Consider the following 21,407-nt stretch of genomic DNA (forward strand, 5'->3'; position numbering starts at 1 on the left):
CCATTTGAACTTGGCCTTATGGCCTCTTTCTTCCAATTTTGCTCGAAGATTGAATAGTGTAGGGAGGTTCTAAAATTTTTACATTTAGTTTTCTTACATGCTAACTTATCTGTTGAGAAACCTATAAATTAAATTATATAATTGTTAAAGCTTCACATTAGAATCTTAAGTATATAATACCAGCACATTCACACCTTCCTCTCCAAGGCTTCCATTACAAATATAAACCTCTGTATGAACTGAGAAGATACTTCTTAATATTGACATCTATTTCAGATATTTATTGAGTCCACAGTCATTAGACACAGTTGCTGTCAGTAACTTTTATAATATTTGATAATAGCTTATTTTTATGACCTTAGGCTTCATTTAATATGGTTTAGAAAACCATCTTAATATAAAGAAGACTATTTCTTTAAGACCCATAAGCATTGCAGCTAATAGCTCAGTTCCCTGAGAATCCAGATTCCCTGAGACTCCAGAGGCAATGGAGTATCTGATGGAAATGATGCAGAGTGACAATAATGATAATGAGAAGTATGACACAATTTCGTGTTTTTATTTGCTTATATCTACCTACATGGAGTGAAATGAAAGTTACTATTTCCTGCTCTTTGGATGATCTGGAATACAGGTTTTCATTAAACTTCCATGCAAACTTGTTTGGGTTTGTTGTTTTCTTAAAGAAATCAATATGATTTCTTTAAGCTCCATACGAATCTATTTGTAGTAATAGTTTGAATGAATATAAATTTCTCATTGCTCCAATAGACAATGGAATGTCTTCTCAGAGAATCAACACTTCCATTGTGATCACTACAAGCTAGTAATTTTAAAATTGTGCCCTGAAGCAATTTATATCAACATTCGCCAGAACACTTCTTTGAAATGCAGCTTATTTTACTTTCTTTTTTTTTTTTTTTTTGGTGGTGGGGAGGTTGTTATTTATGTTCACTGAAACAAAGGCACAGGTTCATACCACAAGGGCACAGAATTCAGAAGGAGTCTCATAAGCCTTATACTTTGGAAAACATAAGGAAAAATAATATGCATAGGACCCAGATTATAGTTAACATCCCTTATATTAAGAAATGCTATGCATTACTTATTTTTATTGAACTGGATATAATAACCTTTTGAAAATTAATAAGCAATAGTTAAACATACTAAAAGATTTGTTATACACAAAATGTTTTGTTATGCTATTTTATATTTTAACTTATTATGATTTTTACAATAATACCAATATTATTATTTTATATTTGCCATACTTATACACTGTCCCAACAACAGAGTGCCAACATCTGTTACCATTATACCAAGATCCTTTTCCATTCCATTGACATTTCCAGATCACATTTCAATGGACCATATCTCAGAGATTATGTGCATTGAGGATTTTCTAACCCATTGGTTTGTTTGCATATACTCCACATAGGAGCCAGATCATCGGGAATCTGTTCTTTTCTTTTTGACTCATTTTATTTAGCATCAATTAATCCAATTTCATCAAAGTTATAGCACGATGCAAGAGTTCATTTTTTCGCATAGCTGAAGAGTAGACCATTGTGTATGGACTGCTACATTTGTTTACCCAGCCCCCACAATATAGCTCATGTTGGATGCTTAGGTGCTTCCGGATCTTGATTAATGAAATAATTATTTGACAAGCTTCTATGTGCAAATTCCATTTATATTAGTGTTTATGTATTCTCCTGTTTTTATTTTCAACTTTAGAATTAGTCCTAAATTTTGATAATTCATTGCTAAAATCAATAGGAGACACAGGGAATACCTGAATGTAAACCCTATACTTAGAGAAATAGCTCAATAGATTGTAATACATGCTAGCATGCAGAAGGACTGGTTTTAATTCATGCACTGCATGGCCCCCCAAGCACTTCCAAGACAGACCCATAGCTCAGATCTAGGAGTAACCCTGAAGCATTTCTGATGACATCCCAAAACACAGATAGATAGATAGATAGATAGATAGATAGATAGATAGATAGATAGATAGATGATAGATAGAAAATAGGTAGATAGACAGATAGATGATAGATAGATAGATAGATAGATAGATAGATGATAGATAGATAGAAAATAGGTAGATAGACAGATAGATGATAGATAGATAGATGATAGATAGATAGATAGATAGATAGATAGATAGATAGATAGATAGATAGATGATAGATAGAAAATAGGTAGATAGACAGATAGATGATAGATAGATAGATAGATAGATAGATAGATGATAGATAGAAAATAGGTAGATAGACAGATAGATGATAGATAGATAGATGATAGATAGATAGATAGATAGATAGATAGATAGATAAATAGATAGATAGATAGAAAATAGGTAGATAGATAGAGATAGAGAGATAGACAGACAGACAGATAAGAAAAACCTACTAACCTAATCTGGTGACATCACAGAAATGTGCCTAAAGACCCTGAATTAAATTGTAAATACAAGCAAGAAAAACTTACTTAAAAAAATTACTTAAATATTAGTTAAGAGTAAATTAGCACTGTAGCACTGTCATCCCATTCTTTATCGATTTGCTCGAGCCGGTACCAGTGACATCTCTATTGTGAGACTTGTTACTGTTTTTGGCATATTGAATATGTCATTGGTAGCTTGCATGGTTCTGCCGTGCTGGCTGCATACTCTCGGTAGCTTGCCAGGCTCTCTGAGAGGCACTGTGGAATCAAACCTGTGTAGGACACGTGCAAGGCAAACACCCTGCCTGCTGTGCTATCACTCCAGAAAAATATAAGAATTAAAATGTAATAAAGTTTTTGATAAATCACCACTAGCACCAAAGCATAAACAAATGTGAATTTTTGATAACAACTTAAACATTATTATTTTTTGTTATGCTAGGTACAACTTATGCCTAGCTCCAGTGAGTAATACCTTAGCCTAAATGTGTAATCAAAACTTCTGTATTGATTTACTCATTATATACACTTGCAGCCCAATGTAACCAAACTTTAAATATTTAAAAGAAACTGAAATCATTTGCCATTTAAATAGTATCTGGGTGTCACACAAGACTCACTCTTTTTGCCATACTTCTTCTGACATTTAGAAGAATTGTCCCTATGGTCTCTTTTCCATTCCTATACTTCAGAAGACAGATTGGAGAGAGTGAAAAGAAAGCAAATTCTGTCTTTGCCTTGAACTCAAAGGCATCGTTTAGAAACAGGCAGGTGGTGTTAACAGTTATTTACACTTGACTTTCAGGTAGAAAGCAGCACAGTAGCTAGTCTCCAAGAATACTGGGAGGTGAGAGTTCTGTAGAATTCAATCCCTCAAGGTAGCAGTGGCGGGCTGAAAGAACTGAAGTCATTCCAACCACATTTAAATTCTGGGACTAACAGTCAGCAGAGGATCTCTGTACCAAAGAGCAGGAATAGTTCCTAATCCTTATGCTGTTACTTAACTATCTACATACATGTATTTTAAAATAATTGGTTCTATACATTCTAAACAATGTTGTGAGTACTCTCTGATGTATATATGTCTCTCTTTCTTTCTTTCTTTCTTTCTTTCTTTCTTTCTTTCTTTCTTTCTTTCTTTCTTTCTTTCTTTCTTTCTTTCTTTCTTTCTTTCTTTCTTTCTTTCTTTCTTTCTTTCTTTCTCTCTCTCTATATATATGTATTACTATATTTAGACCATATACATTTTTTTAAAACAACTGATGACAGAACATCTATCCTAACTGATTGAAAACTGGGAGCATGTGAGGGTTGCAGGACAGCCAGTCAAGTGGGCAGAGCGCTTGCCTAGCATGCAGCTGACATAAATTCAATGTGTTGCCACTGCATAAGGCCTCCTGAGCACTGCTGGGAGTCATCTGTGAGCAGAGAGCCAAGAATTATCCCTGAGCACTCCCTGCTAGAGATGGGTAAAACCGAAACAAAGAAAGAAACAAACAAAACACACACACACAAAAAGGATGGTAAATCTTCTACAGCTAAATCTGAATAACACCATGTTCAATTCACCTTTAGTTGTTTAGTCAGAATTATAAGGTGATTCCAGAAATATTTCAGTCTAAAAATTTGTTAATTTATTATACATGTTAAGTATTATACATGGTAAGTAAAAATAAAGAAATATAAGCTATATCTTCAACTTGGTATGAGTTAATATTGATTCTAATGAAAATCATTGTAAATTGTATATTTAATAAATGATTATTTAAAAACAAAAAAATAATACATTATATATTTCCAGATAGAGAAATTTCTCATCTTAACATGGAGATAAAATCTAGGGGATGTAAGAAGTGGTATATCTTAATTAGGTATATCTGCATTTTTAGTTAGGTCGTCGGCTACACTCCAGAACTCATGGCTGCTTCTCCCGGAAAGGAGAATAAAATGAGGCCCCACTAACCATGCCACCAGACTCCGCATCAGAGGTGACCCAGAAAGTGCGGGTGAGAGCCAGCCCCACCCCAAAGGACCCAACCCCGGCAGCCGAACTCCACTACCCAACCACCGCCACGTTCTACATTTTCCACATGCTCGGACCAAGCTTCACGCATGAGTGAACATATTCCTGGACATCATCATAAAGGGAAATTCCTTGGTACATTTGATATGCCAAATACAGTAACAATAACAGGACTCATTCCCTTGACCCTGAAAAGAGCCGCCAATCATTGGAAAAGCTAGTAAGAAGAGGCTGCTAAAATCTCAGGGCTGGGATGAATAGAGATATTACTGTTGCCTGCTCGAGTAAATCGATGAACAACAGGATGACAGTGATACAGTGAAACATGTAGAGTTATTATTTATTTAATTATTCAATAATTGACATGGACATCCTATAGTTTTTTGTTTACATGATAAATATTTATTCATTTATCACACAAATAGTTGTCTTACCACTTGTTATTGAAAAATAGGACAAACAGAAACATTTATCTATAATCTATAGAAACGATCTCTTCTCATGTAATGTATATTAGGTACTTTATTTTCTTTTCACACTTATTATAAGCTTCTTATACATAAGAAAAAGAACAAGTTGGTGAAGTATGAATATTTTGCCTAATGTAAATTAACCACACCATTTAATTGATCTGATCGTATCATGTATAATTTAGATCAGACTGTTAAATGGTTTTGTCATTTAATATTCAAATAATATAAAATATCAACATTTATTCTATAGTTTATACCTGCTAAAAAACCTGTACTAAAATCTTTCATTATAATGATGATAATCAAATAACTCTATAAAAAATTACAAATAAAATATTTGAATTGTATATGGCTGTGTGTAGAATTCTTTTAACATGACTGCAGTTATTTCTATTTGTTATATTATATTATGACTTTTGCACAGATACATTTTCTAGCTTATTTGGGAGAGATTTTGGGTCAAATACAAGTACCCAAAGCATTTTTCTCTTTTCTTTTTTTTTCTTTCTAGAGAGGGGAAGTGCTAAAAAGCAGAAGTCTAAAGTTGGTAAAACTGATAACAAGTAGAAATATAAAGCTTCTATGACTTGCCTGCACAAAATTAAAAATATAAGTTAAATGAGAATAAATTTATATTTGTACCTAAAAATATGCAGTTGAAGACCTCTGTAAAACCTAGCCATAGCCATGCTCAAGGCCATTTTCCACATGTTTGAACAAGCTTCATGCATGAAGCAACCTGCAGAGGAACCCTGGTGTGTGGGACCTGGGGCCAAGATCTCTAAGTCTGCTCAGATCAGGACTGGGCCTTTTCCACCCAGATACCCCATTTTCTAGTAGCTAGGCAGTCACACCCAAAAACTGCCCCCAGCGCCCTGTAATCCCATCACCGGCCAACATGCAGAGACTATAAAACAGAGCTCCCAAAGCGTTTGGGCTGCGATGCGGCTGCCCAACATCTGATAGCCTAGTTCCCCCTCTAGGTGAACCTGGCAAGCTACGGAGAGTTTACTGCCTACAGTAAACTCTGCCTACGGAAGAGTTTACTCTTCCTCTAGGGGAAGAGCCTGGCAAGCTCCCCGTGGAGTATTCCTATGCCAAATACAGTAGCAATGATGGGTCTCATTCCCCTGACTCCGAAGAGCCTCTAATGCAGCACCATTGAGAAGGATGAGTAAAAAAAGGCTGATAAAATCTCAGGGCTAGGATGAATAGAGACATTACTGGGCCTGCTAGAGCAAATTGATGATCAATGGGAAAACAGTGATACAGTGACAATGATACATAAAATGTATGCAAATCACTTTAGAAATAACATTTAATAATCATTCCATACTAGTGTCATCATCATCATCACCATCCTCTTTATTGTAGATATATACATAGCATTTTAGGAATAATTTATTTATTAATGATTTGTTGTGCAAAAATAGAACAATAGAACAGTAAATTATCCTTGTATGGTTCAGAGCATACATTTCAATTTTTTCATCTAAGTTCATCCAGAGGTTGTTTATTTTAAACATATTTACTTAACAGTTTATAAACAAATATAGTGAGTTTCAGGGAATACTTGCAAAGTTTGTGTGAATTTATTTGTACACATATAGTTAGAAATTTTTAAAACTAAGTTTATACACATGTACTTATATATTTTACTTTTGCATCAAGTGACTGTTAATTTAGGGGGAGTGATTTTATAACATTTATGCAGTTTAATTCCTTTCCAGGAGAAATATCCCAGAAAAGTAGCAATGTCTTCTTGAAGAGAATTATTTTTCTGCTTATAAATGTATTCTGTCTTTTCTTCTGAAGTATGTAATTCAAAATGACAGCACAGTGAGAAAAAAAAAAGAAAAAGAAAGAAAAAGGGTTTTGACAAAAAGGCATGTAAAATTTCAAGGAGACTGATTTTTTATTCATGCAAAATGTAAAATCCTTTTTCTATCTCATGATTCAAAAATATCTCTCATCTATTATAGTTTCAGAATATAGTTCAAATATGCATGTAACAAAATCAGAAAGTAATTTGATCACAGCAATCTACTTGCTACATATCTTTTGCCTCCTCATTTTTCTGTTTATGAATAGTGACAATTCAACATGTCATGTTGTAACTTTCTTGCAGATGTGTTCTAAAAATATGGTTTTACAGTGGCAGGTGAATGATAAGAATAACTTCTCATTCTTATGTTATGTTAAATAGGAAGGAATTTGTACTTCAGAGAGAAAAATAAGTCACAATTTTGTTTGCCCTGGGTAAGTTATTTAATATCACTAAACAGATCATTTTATCAGAGTTGCAGAAAACTATCAGGTACTTTCTCATTATCTTATTTCCCTTTCATACAAGTTCCTTATGATATATATATATATATATAGTATGTAAATGCTCTGAAAGTTCCACTACTTGAACCCTCAGCAACTTTTCTAGTTATCCTTGATCTACAGATTCAACCTTGAACTAATTCCACACAGTTTTGCTACCATGTCCATGCTTATTTTCCCCTTGTTAATGTCTGGAAGAGAATTTGGTTCAGTGAAAGGGGAGCCATACAATCATGGTTTCTTACACATGCTCGAGTTTCTCTCACTTTCCTTTCCATTCCCTTAGACATGGCATATATGTGTCAGTAGCACTGTCGTCTCACTCTTCATTGATTTTTGCTCGAGCGGGCACCAGTAATGTCTCCATTGTGAGACTTGTTGTTACTGCTTTTGGCATATTGAATACGCCATGGGTAGCTTGCCAGGCTCTGCCATGTACGAGCGGGATATTCTCGGTAGCTTGGGAGGCTCTCCGAGAGGGATGGAAGATATGTATGCTAAATTCAGAAACTGATTTTATCTATACCACAGAATTGGCATCCTTCTATTGGCTGCATTTTATGTTCCTTATCTGAAGGACCTCCTGATTAGCCTGGTGAGACAGAATATTAACACTAACGAGGCATAACTCTGCTTGCTAGACACCACCATTCAATGTCAAAATCACAAAGCAGAACTAAGGTCGCACAGCCACCCTTTGATGAAAGCACAATTATTCAGACTATGCTCTTCAATGAGCAATTCTAGACTGTCACACGTCACATTTTTTAAATGGTGTTTTTGTTTTATAAACTGAGGGCATATGCTTTATTGCAGCCCTATGCTGGAGAACCAAACACATTGTATCCTTAGCTTTTCGGTTATTTATTTACATTCTTTATGTCTGCCTTAATAATCAAGTAAGTGAAAGATTGCACAAAGAACCTAGGTGTTATTAATTATATTCTATTCCATACTAGTCATATGCCACATGCATTTGATAATTCATGTTGAGTTCTACATACGTTCATAACATTTCACGATTAGATTTTCAGGTCAGCTACTAAAAGCAATCCTATAATAAAATATATATTCTTATTTTTTCTTAAAAAATAAGTGTAGTAAGGTAAGGAGAACCACAAACTTAAGCAATAAAATGTTTGATTAGTCAAATTTTTGTAGATTCTTCATTGGAAAATAAAATTTTCTTCTGAATTTTTGAACGGTTCACGTGAATGGATATGTAATGACAATGACATTTAAGTTTCTTGTAAAATTATTGATAGAAACATTCAGTTTTGTACTCTAAGTCATAGGATCACTGAAATCATCTTTTAAAATATAATTGAAATTGACAGGTACTGATTGGTGTTAAATATAACACTGCAAAGGAAAACTAGATGTAACACATGTGAGAAGTACTCATTTTCAGTAAGTAGCAGAGAGTTATAGAGAAGGTATAGGTGTGAATCAGTCTATTATCATAGAAACTAGCAATTTTCACCCATTGCACAACCAAAATCAAATAGACTAAATGTAAATAACATCATAGTAACATCACTAGATACAAAAAAGTTTATGAAAATAATTCACCACATACTTGCTAAAGTGAAGGCAGATACCTTAAGATATATATATATATATATATATAGAGAGAGAGAGAGAGAGAGAGAGAGAGCAATGCAAATGAAATGGTGGTATAAATGCTATACATATGAGTCTTGCATTCTATCCAACTTTTTATGTTTCCATTTGTTTTGAAAGTAACTAAAGATTAGAAGCATTTTTCAAGCCATTATGCATATTAATCAAGAGTAGAGAGATCATTCTTCTATTATTGGCACTTATTATTTGCTAATAAATAAATATTAACATTCCTTATCTGAAAGACTTATAAGATAGAAGTCTTCAACATATCTAAAATGTGTCCAATGTCTTGTGTCTCCTAAAAATCCAAAGTAAGAAAGATTAATATAATTGCTAAAATACTTTTTTAACTGCAATAATTAAACAGGAAACATACTTTTAGGGAATCGAGGTGGGTTGTCATTGACGTCAGTGAGGGTGATGTTCACGATGGTCGTTCCAGCCAGCCCTCCCAGCTGTCCGCCCATGTCCTTGGCTTGAATGAGGACTTGGTACTGTTCCTTGACTTCCCGGTCCATGTTTGGCAATGCTGTTCTAATAACACCTTGATGGGGCATCAAAGATAAATATCACAAACATGCTTTCGATAAATAATCTGCCACAAGAAAATAAAATAATTCAATCTAAATTCACTAACAAAGCATGCTAATAGAAAAAGTAAAGTCCATTAAAAAACTGAAACGTCCAAGATATACAGTGATATAAGATATAATCTAATAGAATATGATAAAAGTGTTATAATGAAATGCTATGCGGTGCCGCAAAATAAAATTAGAGAAAAAGCATCAGCTCTAAAGATCAATATATAACCATATTACCCATAATTTATACAACAACAAGAAAGCAGCTTCAAAATAAAATATACTGAGTCACACATATACTAATGTACTAAAATATATATGGTTACACTCAGAATGATGTCTCTATAGAATATTTGCCAAACTTCACTAATTTTATTTTGTCTTTAGAATTCCTTATTGGCTTGGCAATATCAAACATTTAGAACACATTTTGTAGAACCACTTTTTATTTGAATTGTCTGAATTAATTGATATATGGAAAATTAATGTTATAATTAATAACATGTATGCATATTTGCATATCTTATTCAATTTCTGTGCTAAGTGTAGAACAATTTATATTTGTATATGTATTTATATTTCTTCAATGTGAGATGACTGAAATCTGGCAGTCTTTGTGGCAAGAAAATTACACATGCATTTTATACTAAATTTCAATCCATAGCTATGGGTCTTAAGGATAGATTGTGAGGTGTTTTTTATCTCAAACCCATTAATATTTGTATTGTATTTTTAATAAAATGCATATATGAGTAACAGAAGTATGAACTATCAACACAAAGTTTAAAATCCAAATCACCAATTGAATACACATCCTAGCTTTATCTGAGCTTGACACTCTACTTACCCAATGTAGCTTTGTTAGTCATTCTTACATCTATATTCCAGCAATTTTTCTGACCCTTGGCAGGCAATGTTTATCAAAAAAGTGAAATCTATGTTTGCTACAGCTGTTTTATCTGTGCATTGGTACTGACATCCTTCTAATTGAATTCATTTATATTCTCTGCGGAATGTTTCCCTGTAGCCACTTGACATTTTTATTTTTTTATTTCTATGCCACACCCCTCAGGGTTCAGGGGTTACTCCTGGCTCTGCAGTCAGAAATTATTCCTGGTAGTGTTCAGAGAGGATGAGATGCTGTGCATTGAACCCGGGTGAGCAGTGTGCAAGAGAGGGCCTCCCCCATGTGCTATCTCTCAGGTCCCACCTTAACATATTTTCATCACTGTGTTTCCAAGTCTTCATCTCATATGTCTTATAATTTGTAACTTCTATCTTCTTATAATTCATATATTTTCCACATAAATGTCTGGGTTTTATTCATATGTATGCTATATTATACTATGCTCAACTAGACCTTTCTTTACTCCACTCATTTTCAATATACAAATGTCCAAGATGAAAACATATGGATATGGCCATGTGCATGGATATATCACTGGATCACTGTCATTCCGTTGCTCATCGATTTGCTCGAGCAGGCATGGATATATCTGATATATATGATCATTAGTTTATTCAATCCATTGCTAAAATAAATTTTCTCAAGATAAAATGTGTTATGTAAAGTTTATATAAATTATTTATTTATAAAAAAACATTTGGTATAACTGGAGGAAAAGATCAAATAACATTCTTAGACTTACAAAGAATAACTTGCTTAAATATTTTTTGTTATTATTATAATTATCACAAACTATTCTGCCATTCTGCTATATTTGATGGGTAACCCATCTTCTGCTTCTTGGTCTACACATGCAATTTCAAAGAAAATCTATGCAAATGAGAGGTAGCATGATTCTTTTGGAACACCATTTTTGTGGAAGAAATTCTAAACTAGAAAAGAAAAGAGGGGCTCTGAAGAAATCTTTAGCATCTTATCAGAAAAAGTTTCAAAGGAAAAGGAAACATTTAAATATTCTGTTTTTTTTAAGCCATAGAGGAAAGAAATGGTTTCTTTTAAAGAAGGTACTTAGAGGGTCGCTCATTGTCTTTTAAATGCTCAGCAATCAAAAACATGACATGCATTGTGTGATCCTCCAAGGATTCAAAAGGACAGGGCCAAATTGCTTCCAGAGTAGAAGGCAAACAAAAAGAAAATGTGGCATTCAGGTCCTTAAGTCTTAGGCTAAAAATCACATGAGCCTTTCATCTTTGAGCTTGTTATATTTGTAGCTTGTCTAAGGACTGTGAGCAGTGAGTAAAGATAAAAAAGAAAAAATATGAAAAAAAAGAAAAAAATATTTTTTTTATATTATATATAATATATATATATATTACTCAATTATGGTATCATATTACTCAATTATGATACCACCAATCTTAATTTGATATCATTTGAAATTAAATGTTTTCCTGAAAACATAATTAAACAGATAAGTAATTTTGTTATGACCTGGGTGTCTTATACCTGATTAGCCGGGCAAGCTACCCAGAAGTATCCTGCCTGCACAGCAAAGCCCGGAAAGCTCCCCATGGCATATTCGATATGCCAAAAACAGTAACAAGTCTCACAATGGAGACGTTACTGGTGCCCACTTGAGCAAATCGATGAACAATGGGAGGACAGTGCTAGTGCTATAATCAGGATAGTTTGAGTAAAGCAAGAACAAAAAAAATCTAGAATTTTATTTCTGTCAATGAGAATAGAAATTATGACCAAAGACATTAAATATTAAAATCTATCAATATTCTCATGAATGATGTAATATTCTCAAACAGGATACACTATTCCTTTATAATCAGCCTAAAATTATACCTGACCCTTAATATTAGTGTTTAGCTACTTTACAAAAAACTATGTTAAATCTCTGATGACAAAAGTTTGAGATGAAAATAAGAAAATGGATTGGGATAAAGGCATCATATGTGATTATCTAATATACTGTTTTACATGAACTGGTTTTTGAAATGAGAATTGAATAGTAGGATTGAGAAAAAAGAAAATGTATCTAGTAAGTAACTGTTCAAAAATATTAGCTTCATTAACTAATATTGTTATTGGAATTGAAGGTATAATGGTGAACAGTAGCACTGCCTGTAGTATTTGCCTTATAAATATCTTACACATTTTATAAGTCTCAGGGGCTGGAGAAATAGCACAGCAGGTAAGGTATTTGCCTTGCATGCAGTCAACCCGGGTTTGATTCCCAGCATCCCATATGGTTCCCTGAGCACTGTCAGGGGATAATTCCTGAGTGCAGAGCCAGGAGTAACCCATGTGCATCGCCATGTGTAACCCAAAAAGCAAAAACAAACAAACAAACAAACAAACAAACAAACAAATATTTTACAAGTCTCTTCGACTCTCGGTTGCATTTGGTCAATTGACACTAGGTGACAGGTTGTGAGGATGAGGCTGACATTTTTACTCCTCGTGGACCTTGTGTTATATAATACTGTTACACATTGTTATAGTATTATGTGTTATATAATACTATAACACAGCATGTATTATATTACATATTGCACGCATTATGTTACATGCAATATAGTACTGCAATGCAATGTACTATAATACTGCCACACAATGATACTGACAAATAATGTAAACAAACCAATAAATATGATTATGTTAGCATTTTAGTGGCAATAAAACTAAGGATTAATGAGATAGAATGATAACACTACTATTTTGAAGGAAAATAGGGGCAGAGAGTGGGGTATATGTTACTCACGTAAAATGATATGCAAACGGCAAGAACCCATTAAGAAAAAACTTGGCTTTTTAAAATTTTCACATAAAACTTCAGGACTGGGAGGATTAGAGACGTTACTGGTGCCCACTTGAGTAAATCAATGAAGAACTGGGCGACAGTGATACAGTGATAAAAGTTATATTACAACTCTGAAACATGATATATATTTGGGTATTGAATTCGGTGAAATCGGAAACTGCTTTTGAACACTGAGAAGATGCTGAAAACCCCTCTACGTTGAGACAGCTACTTGCTCTGGAGAATCCCCACCCCCATCTCGAAAAGACAGCTGTGAAGGAACTCTGCTGATCGCCACAGGTTGGTTTGCTTTTTTTTTTTCTTCAATGCCGATCTGCTGATTTTGGGTCTTAATGGTCCCTTCCTAACCCTTTTGACCGTTGACTGAATTTTATAGTTGTATTGGTTGTATCCTAGTCTTCTCTGGTGAAATCACAAAATCAGATGCGATCAACTTGAGTCTTAAAGTGAAACCTTTTCATGTACAGGCAGACGTTGATAGAGGGAAGTGGACACTGGTGATAGAATTGGTGCCTAAAACTCAAATCCGAGAATAACTTTGTAAATCCTAGTGCCTTCAGAAAAATAAATAAATACATAAACGTAGAACTACTGCTTGAGATCCGAACCTATTACATCTGCCTTATTCAGACACACTTTGCCTTTTCATTTACTTTTTAAAAAAAAACTTTAGCTTAGTTTTTGAAATATTATTGGTTTACAAAAATGCAATGTTTTATAAGTTTCAGGGTACAAAGTTACCACACCATCTTCTTCACCAAAGTATCATTATCATTCTGTCCTCTATCATACTGTCTCTCCTGCTGGCCACTCAATCACTGTATCACTGTCATCCCGTTTTTCATTCATTTCCTCGAATGGGTGCCAGTAACGTCTCTAGTCAACCCTGTCAAGTGCTAGTGTGGCCCAATGACATATAGAGAGCTCTTTCAGGGTCTGGGGAATGAGGACCTCGTTGTTACTGCTTTTGGCTGGCCAAAATTGGTCTCAGATTCTTGTTGTTCAAGGCTGTGTGTGGGTGATTTTCACTGAACGGTTATCTTCCCAATTATAGGAATTTTTTTGCTTTTCCTAAAGTCTGCTTACAACATAATACATCTCAAGTTGCTCAATTGAATGGCATATATTTTTTCCATCTGAACTGATAATTAATACAGCTGCATTAGAGTTCTCTGTCATGGAATTTGCACCTATAGGATTTGTGTTCAAGAGGAGAAACGTGTAGAACATAAATGGCTTACAAAATATTTCAGATGGTGATTGGTGGCATGAGTACTTTGCACAGTACATCCAGTACCTTGCACAGTTGTGTCAGATAAGCCCTCTCTGAAGTAGAGCTTTTAGTGCTGAAACCTCAGTGAAGTAGAGGTGGCAAATCTGGACACAACACAGGGTGGAGCATCCCAGCAGGACCTAGTTGGGAGGCACTAATTTCTCAGGCATGCTAGGAGAGCAAAAGCATAGGGAGTATGCCGCACAGGCGTGCAGCTAAGGAAAAAGTTGGTATCAACCAGGACCACAGTCGGAAGTAAGTACCAAATTACCTGGCAAGTCATAGGTAGCAAATAAACGTCAAATCAATTAATCTGATTTATAATCACTTACTAGTAGTTATCTGTTTTAACAATTTCAGTGATGTAAAGTTCATAATGTAAAGTTCATAATCTCAGTGGACATTTGTAGCCAAGACCTAACATTTAAAAAAAATCTGAAATTCAAAACTGTCTTTCTGTAGAAACTCAGTCATTGATAGTACTTTACATCTCAAGCAGCAAATATCCAGCTAGTTCTTCTCCTGCGTGACAATACTGTGATATCTTAAAGGCATGTCTCACATCCCCCCTGAGAATTTCTCTTTCATTCTTCATTCTTGCTCTTATAAAGCATGCACTCCACAGTTTCTAAAATAAGGCAACTAGAGTTCGCAGAGTTCTTGAAAGTGCAAGCACAAGAGAACAATTGGTTGCATAGTTTTTGTGACACAAAATTATATATATGTACAAGTTTAAACTCACCATTGTGTGTTGAATGTTAATAATTACATATCTACCTGATATGTTTATTTCTTTACAATTTATGTGCAGTTATTTAGTTTCTTTGGTCTTTCTCTGTGCCAAATCAGTCAATTCAATGCAAAAATTACTAAAGGAGTGCCTAATATTGTGTAGATAAATAATCTTTTATTTTGTCCTTGTCAGAAGATGTTCTACCTTTCATATGCATAAACTAGGTTTTCTTAGTGTTAAAATATTCTACTCTGATTTAATATTGAAGGAATGTTCACACCATTGAATATTGTAAATATTTATATAGTACTATAAAATGTTAACTCAAAATATAAATTCTGACTCATGTTTTAATTTCATTATGGGGTTTAAAACACCAACACATTTTTAAGATCTAAAATTATAAATGCCAGTCAACATATGGGAAAGGTTTCACTTGGGTCAGCAACTTGAATATTTTAATCTCTGACTAAAAAATAATAGAAACAAAGAAAAGTTTTGATACAGTGTCATTTCTCACAATAACTTTTACCATATATATACCAAAATAGAAGCTTGAGCAAGATCACAGAACATGTATAACTTAATAGTAAAGAAAATACACATATAGTTTCCTTGTAGACAACTCTACTACCACTCACTCTTTTCACATGAATCTTCTGTATTTATAAATATACAATATAGAACACTATACAATATATGGTTTTGGAACCAAGGAGATAACTCAAAGGACTAGAGGATCTGTTTACAGCTTAGAAAGCCTTGTCTCTTCCCCAGGACCACATGTCTCTCTTAGCAGCCCTCAATCAGTGCCAGCTGTAACATCAAAATGAAGCAAACACAAAAGAAAAAGAGAAAAAAAAGGTATTACTTTAAACAATGGATAACAAAGAAAAACATGTTCATTAAAATCTCTTCAAGATAGATGTTGATGCTTGTCTCATAGTTAATGCCACTGAACTGTAATTTTAAAAATAGAATAAACACAGAACAATACATTTTATGTTAATATGGTACCCTGATAGAAAAAATAATGCTTGCATATTTTCAATATCTTAAGGTAAGGTCTAGAGCAATAGTACAGCATGTTAGGTGCTTGCTTTGCAAGTAGCCAACCTGGGTTTGATGACCGCATCCCATATGAACCCCCAAGCACTTCTACAAGAGATTTCTTAGTACAGAGCTGGGAGTAACATGTAAGTATCCCTGGTTGTGACCCAAGACCAACAATAAAGCATCAAGGTAATATAAAATCTGTTTTTCCAGGTAGGGCTCAACATGCACTATAAGCACTAAATGATGAGCAATATATTTTTATCCCAGCTCAACAAGACCCGGGAGCAGAGATCTTCTTCCTGCTTCCCCCCGATCTCCAGCAACCCAGGAGGCACACCAATTAGCCACCTCCTGCCAGCTCCAGATAATCTCCTCATCGGCCACCCTCCAGAACTCACGGCTGCTTCTCCCGGAAGGGAGCATAAAATGAGGTCCAATAACCATGCCACCAGACTCTGCATCAGGGCTGCCTTGGAGGGGGGCGGGTGAGAGCCCTGCCCACCCCAAGGGACCCACCCCCAACAGCTGACCTCCACTACCCAACTGCCACCACGTTCTAGGGCACTTTCCACATACTTGGGTCAAGCCTCACGCTTGAGTGAACATATTTCTGGACCCCGGGGACACATCATCTTAAAGGAAAATGTATATATATATATATATACATATATATGTATATATGTACATTTCTATATCTCTATCTATCTATCTATCTATCTATCTATCTATCTATCTATCTATCTATCTATCTACTCTCAGAGAGCCTGGCAAGTTACCAAGAGTATCTTGCCCGCACAGAAGAGCCTGGCAAGCTCCCTGTGGCGTATTCGATATGCCAAATACAGTAATAATAACAGGTCTCATTACTCTGACCCTGAAAAGATCCTCCAATCGTTGTGATAAAATGAGTAAGGAAAGGCTTAGAAAATCTCAGGGCTGGGACAAATGGAGATGTTACTGATGAATGCTCGAGTAAATCAATGAACAATGGGATGACAGTGATACAGTGATATTTTTATCTGAGATCAGCATTGAAATAGTGAGTGGAAATGTAAGTACATTATAGTACATTTCCACTCACTATGTCAATACTGGTCATGTATAAGACTGCAAGTTTGATCCCAGGAACTATATGGCTTCTCAAGGATTTTGGGTGTAGCTCAGATGGCCCCCAGAACCACTGATATGTGCAGCACTGTGTAGTCAGTCTTAACACTGAACCATCAACACACAACACAAGGCTGAGTATTGCTGGAATTGGAACTTGGGCACCACTGGGGACACCCTGTGCCCAAATTGATTTTTAATCATAAGAGGTAGAGGTAATAGGTATTTATTTATAACACTGTTTCTTCAGTTAACCCAAAACAAATTAAAATATTTTCTTAGAATATGTTTCTTTGCTCCCTTATGTTATCTAAGTCACAGGAAACATTCATTGTCCTGAATTCATGAACTTAAATAAATACAATCCTCATGACATAATGCTTTTGAGATTGTACATGCATTTCTACTGTATAAAATGGCATTATTTGAAAGCATCTAACATATACATATGTGCTCACATATATACACATATGTGTATATTTCCTATATAAAACATTGAAGCATTTTATAAAATTAAACATAACTATGTTTTTATTACTTTATAAAAACCATTTGATTTGTGGGGGTTTATATTTATGAGATATTCTTCACTTGATCTTAGCCAAAAGGCCTAGAAGCAATTTGAGATAGTCTTCAATACTTACTGAGACAGAAACATGGCTGCTTGAAATGCAAATAAATTGAATTAATTTTTAACTTTTGTTTTCTTATCTTTATTTTGGGATGTGTGGGATGTCTCTCGGTGGTGCTAGGGTGCTTACAGCCACTCTCATCAATACTTGGTCAAACAGGACACAGTTGAATGTGAGAAACTGAGGACATAGCATTCAGGCCCTGTGGTGCAAGGAGTTACCTCAGCCACTATGGAGGTGAGAGGGCTTCAAGCATTGTGCTCAAGGTTGCTCTGGGACCTTGTGGTGCCCAGGCTCATACTGGGGTCAGCTGTATGCATGACATACCACCATACCATCTCTCCCATCATGAGTCATTTCTTATTCTTAGTCAAAAAATGCCAAATTATCCCATTTGAAAGAAAATTACTATTTCTGGGATTATTTCATAGAATGCGTTGATGTACATGGAATGCATAATGAAGTGCATCACATTCAATTAAAGATGCTAAGAATATTTTTCCAAAAGCAATATTTTTAAGAAGATATCTTTTATCTTCTAATTCCAAATGAATTTCACATGACTATATTGACCTCTTAATAAATATTTATCCATCAAAAACTTTGGATGAGATTCTTCCTTTAAAAAATGTTTTAAATAATTTTGGTACACTCAAATGTGGAAAATTTGAGATATTAGTTCTTGAATTTTATTTATTAATAGCAAAAAGGAGCCATGCAAGGAAGCTATATGGCCGGAACAAATGGATACAATTTCTGAGAAATTGCAATTATCCTTGATTTTTGATTTATACTTATCTACCACAAGGTGATAAATTTGACAAAAAGTCTTCTTAATGGTTTCTGTGCATAAAGAACTAGTTATCATTCTCTTAATGACATGCCTTCTCATCCACTCTTTTCCTGTTTAGTGGTCTGAGGCATTGCTAGGACCAAGACTTCTGTCTCCAGTGAAAATCAATGCTTAAAAAAAATCTATTGCATATTTTATGCCCGGATTGCTTCACTTTTACTTCTAAACAAAGATGAAGTAAAAAAAATACAAATATACAGTTGTAAAATGTTATAAATAGAAGGTTATTTTGCAAAATACTCCAAAGACATTCAAATTTATTGAAGTTGACACTAAAATAACAAAGTCCATAAAAGTTTTGACTCATTACTGTTTGCCTAACATTTATTTGCCTATAGCAATTTTATCATTGATCTGTGCTACATGCAGAAGTTCATCTTTATATGGTTTTATTTTACTTTTCAGAATTTGTTCAATCTAGATAAATTTCTCTATGGCTATATATTCACCCCTTTTTCTCACACACTCTTAATACATAAAGTCACCTACACTGTACTCAATTCAATATATATATATAAACATATATATATGCATAATATATGCTCAATCTAATACTGAGCATCCCTTTTTCCCCACTCTCATACTTCCTCATTTCTCTTTCTTCTATTTATTTGCTTCTGAGTAGTTATTTCTTGGATGTTAAAAAAAAAGATTTACATTTCTTAAATATGAATATATTCCTATGCATCCATATCCTTCTGTTTCTGTGAGATTACTCATAATGGTAATTTTTTATAATGGTATTTCTTGGAACTTAGCACTAGATCATCAAGCCAATTTAAACAAATATATCTTGGAAGGGCCCACAATCCCCCTAAGCATTGTGAGAGAACTCTCCCCAAATAATGGTAAATACATAAGGATATATATATATACATATATATATGTAAGGTTTATAATACAGTATAAGTAAATATATAAGGAACACATTCTTATATGTATCTATCCAGAAAATTGAATATATTGTATTGCTTCATTATACCATTTTCCCATATACTCTACCAGCAGTTTAACTCTTAATTCTTCTATAAATTTATACCACTCTCACTTCACTAAACACTTTGCAAATGTCTTCCTAAACTTTTTATCTTTTGTCTGGAATTTCATATTATTTTCAAACCACTGAACAAGAATAGCCATAAAACTTCCTGAACATAAATATTGCTGAATATCATGTTTGCTGTCATAAATTATTCTTAAATACAAACTATATCACAAGTATAATTTCCCCATCTCATATTCACTCACAGACTCACAGACTGGTTTTGGTTAATCTAACCCTATTTCCAAGCAAATGGTTTTATTTCCCTAAACCATTTTGGATGCTCTTGAGCAATAATGTGTTTTTCAAGAACTAATATTAGGCTTATTTCCATCTACTTTTTTTTATATTAGAGAGCAACTCTTATCTTTACTCCTTTTTACTTCTTTACTAATTTATTTTTTTGGCGTGGCACTTCCCCCCCCAAACACACCCCACTCCCACATACACAAAGTTGCTGAGGGGTTTCTCCTGGATCTGTGCTTGGAGATCTAGGGACCGTGATTCATGTCAGGGATCAAATCTTGGTCATCAGTGTGTAAAGCATGCACCCTACCTGATGGAGTATTACTTCAGCTCCATCCTTAAATAATTGTTAATACTATGTGAACCAGTTGGCTTGAAAAAAACAAGTGAAGAGTTTTATTTAGACAAATGAGAGACTCACTTGACAATAATCTTTTCATTCTTTATTGTCAAATGATATTATTATTTAAAGGCAACATTAAAATAGGATTAATTATAAATTAACCTATATCATTGGAATATCCTGTTTTAGCACACATATCTAAGGAATTAAACATTTTTGAATGTTTAATTCATTCACATGGATAATTTTTGAGGTAGAGAGCCATGAGAATAAGAGGTTTGGGTATATGTTTTACAGGCAGCACCCCTCCTGAGCACTGGGGCATCCAGGCACTGCAGGGGATAGTGGGATCACAACCTTGGTTCCCTGCATTGAACCTCTGCCCCAGTTGATTAAAAGAATCTCTGGGGGGAGCCTCTGGGCCTCTTGAGCCCTGCTTGGGAGGCCTTCAAAATAAACATGAATAAAAATAAATGAAGATGCATCTTAAAAGTTTACACACAAATTCAAAAAGGCATTTATTAATCCAGAGCTTCAACTGTCCAGTAACTTAGTTTTAGCTACTGTACTCCCTAGGACTCAATCAACATTATTAAGACCCCAGTATAGGAGCGTATAAAATAACTATCACTCTTAAGTCTCTGCTTATTTGTTTGTTGGCTTGTTTTTTATTTGTTTGGAGCCACACTGGTTGATGCTCAGGAATTCCTCTTGCCTCTGTGCTTAGGTAACTCTCTGGTAAGGTACCCAGGGCTCTGAGCGGTGCTAGTGGTGAAACCCACATTAGCACTGGCAATGGAAGTGCCCTATCCTTTGAACTACCTTCCTAAATTATATATTAAACTAAAAATATTTTAAACTAAAAATTATATATTAAACTAAAAATATTATAATGTAGAA

The 21,407-nt window shown here is 34.4% G+C and overlaps 1 protein-coding gene across 6 annotated transcripts in view; it reads right to left on the reverse strand.

Annotated features, from left to right (window-relative positions):
* The window catches only part of CDH12 (cadherin 12), a 1,011,811-nt gene that overhangs the window by 84,566 nt on the left and 905,838 nt on the right, over window positions 1-21,407 (reverse strand). For all 6 annotated transcript variants that reach the window (XM_055142975.1, XM_055142967.1, XM_055142951.1 and 3 more), the window contains one exon: window positions 9,278-9,445. In XM_055142975.1, the coding sequence (XP_054998950.1) occupies window positions 9,278-9,445 (168 nt within the window). The remainder of the gene's footprint in view (window positions 1-9,277; window positions 9,446-21,407) is intronic.

The sequence above is a fragment of the Sorex araneus genome, chromosome 1, assembly GCF_027595985.1.
Source record: "Sorex araneus isolate mSorAra2 chromosome 1, mSorAra2.pri, whole genome shotgun sequence".
Lineage (NCBI taxonomy): Eukaryota > Metazoa > Chordata > Mammalia > Eulipotyphla > Soricidae > Sorex > Sorex araneus.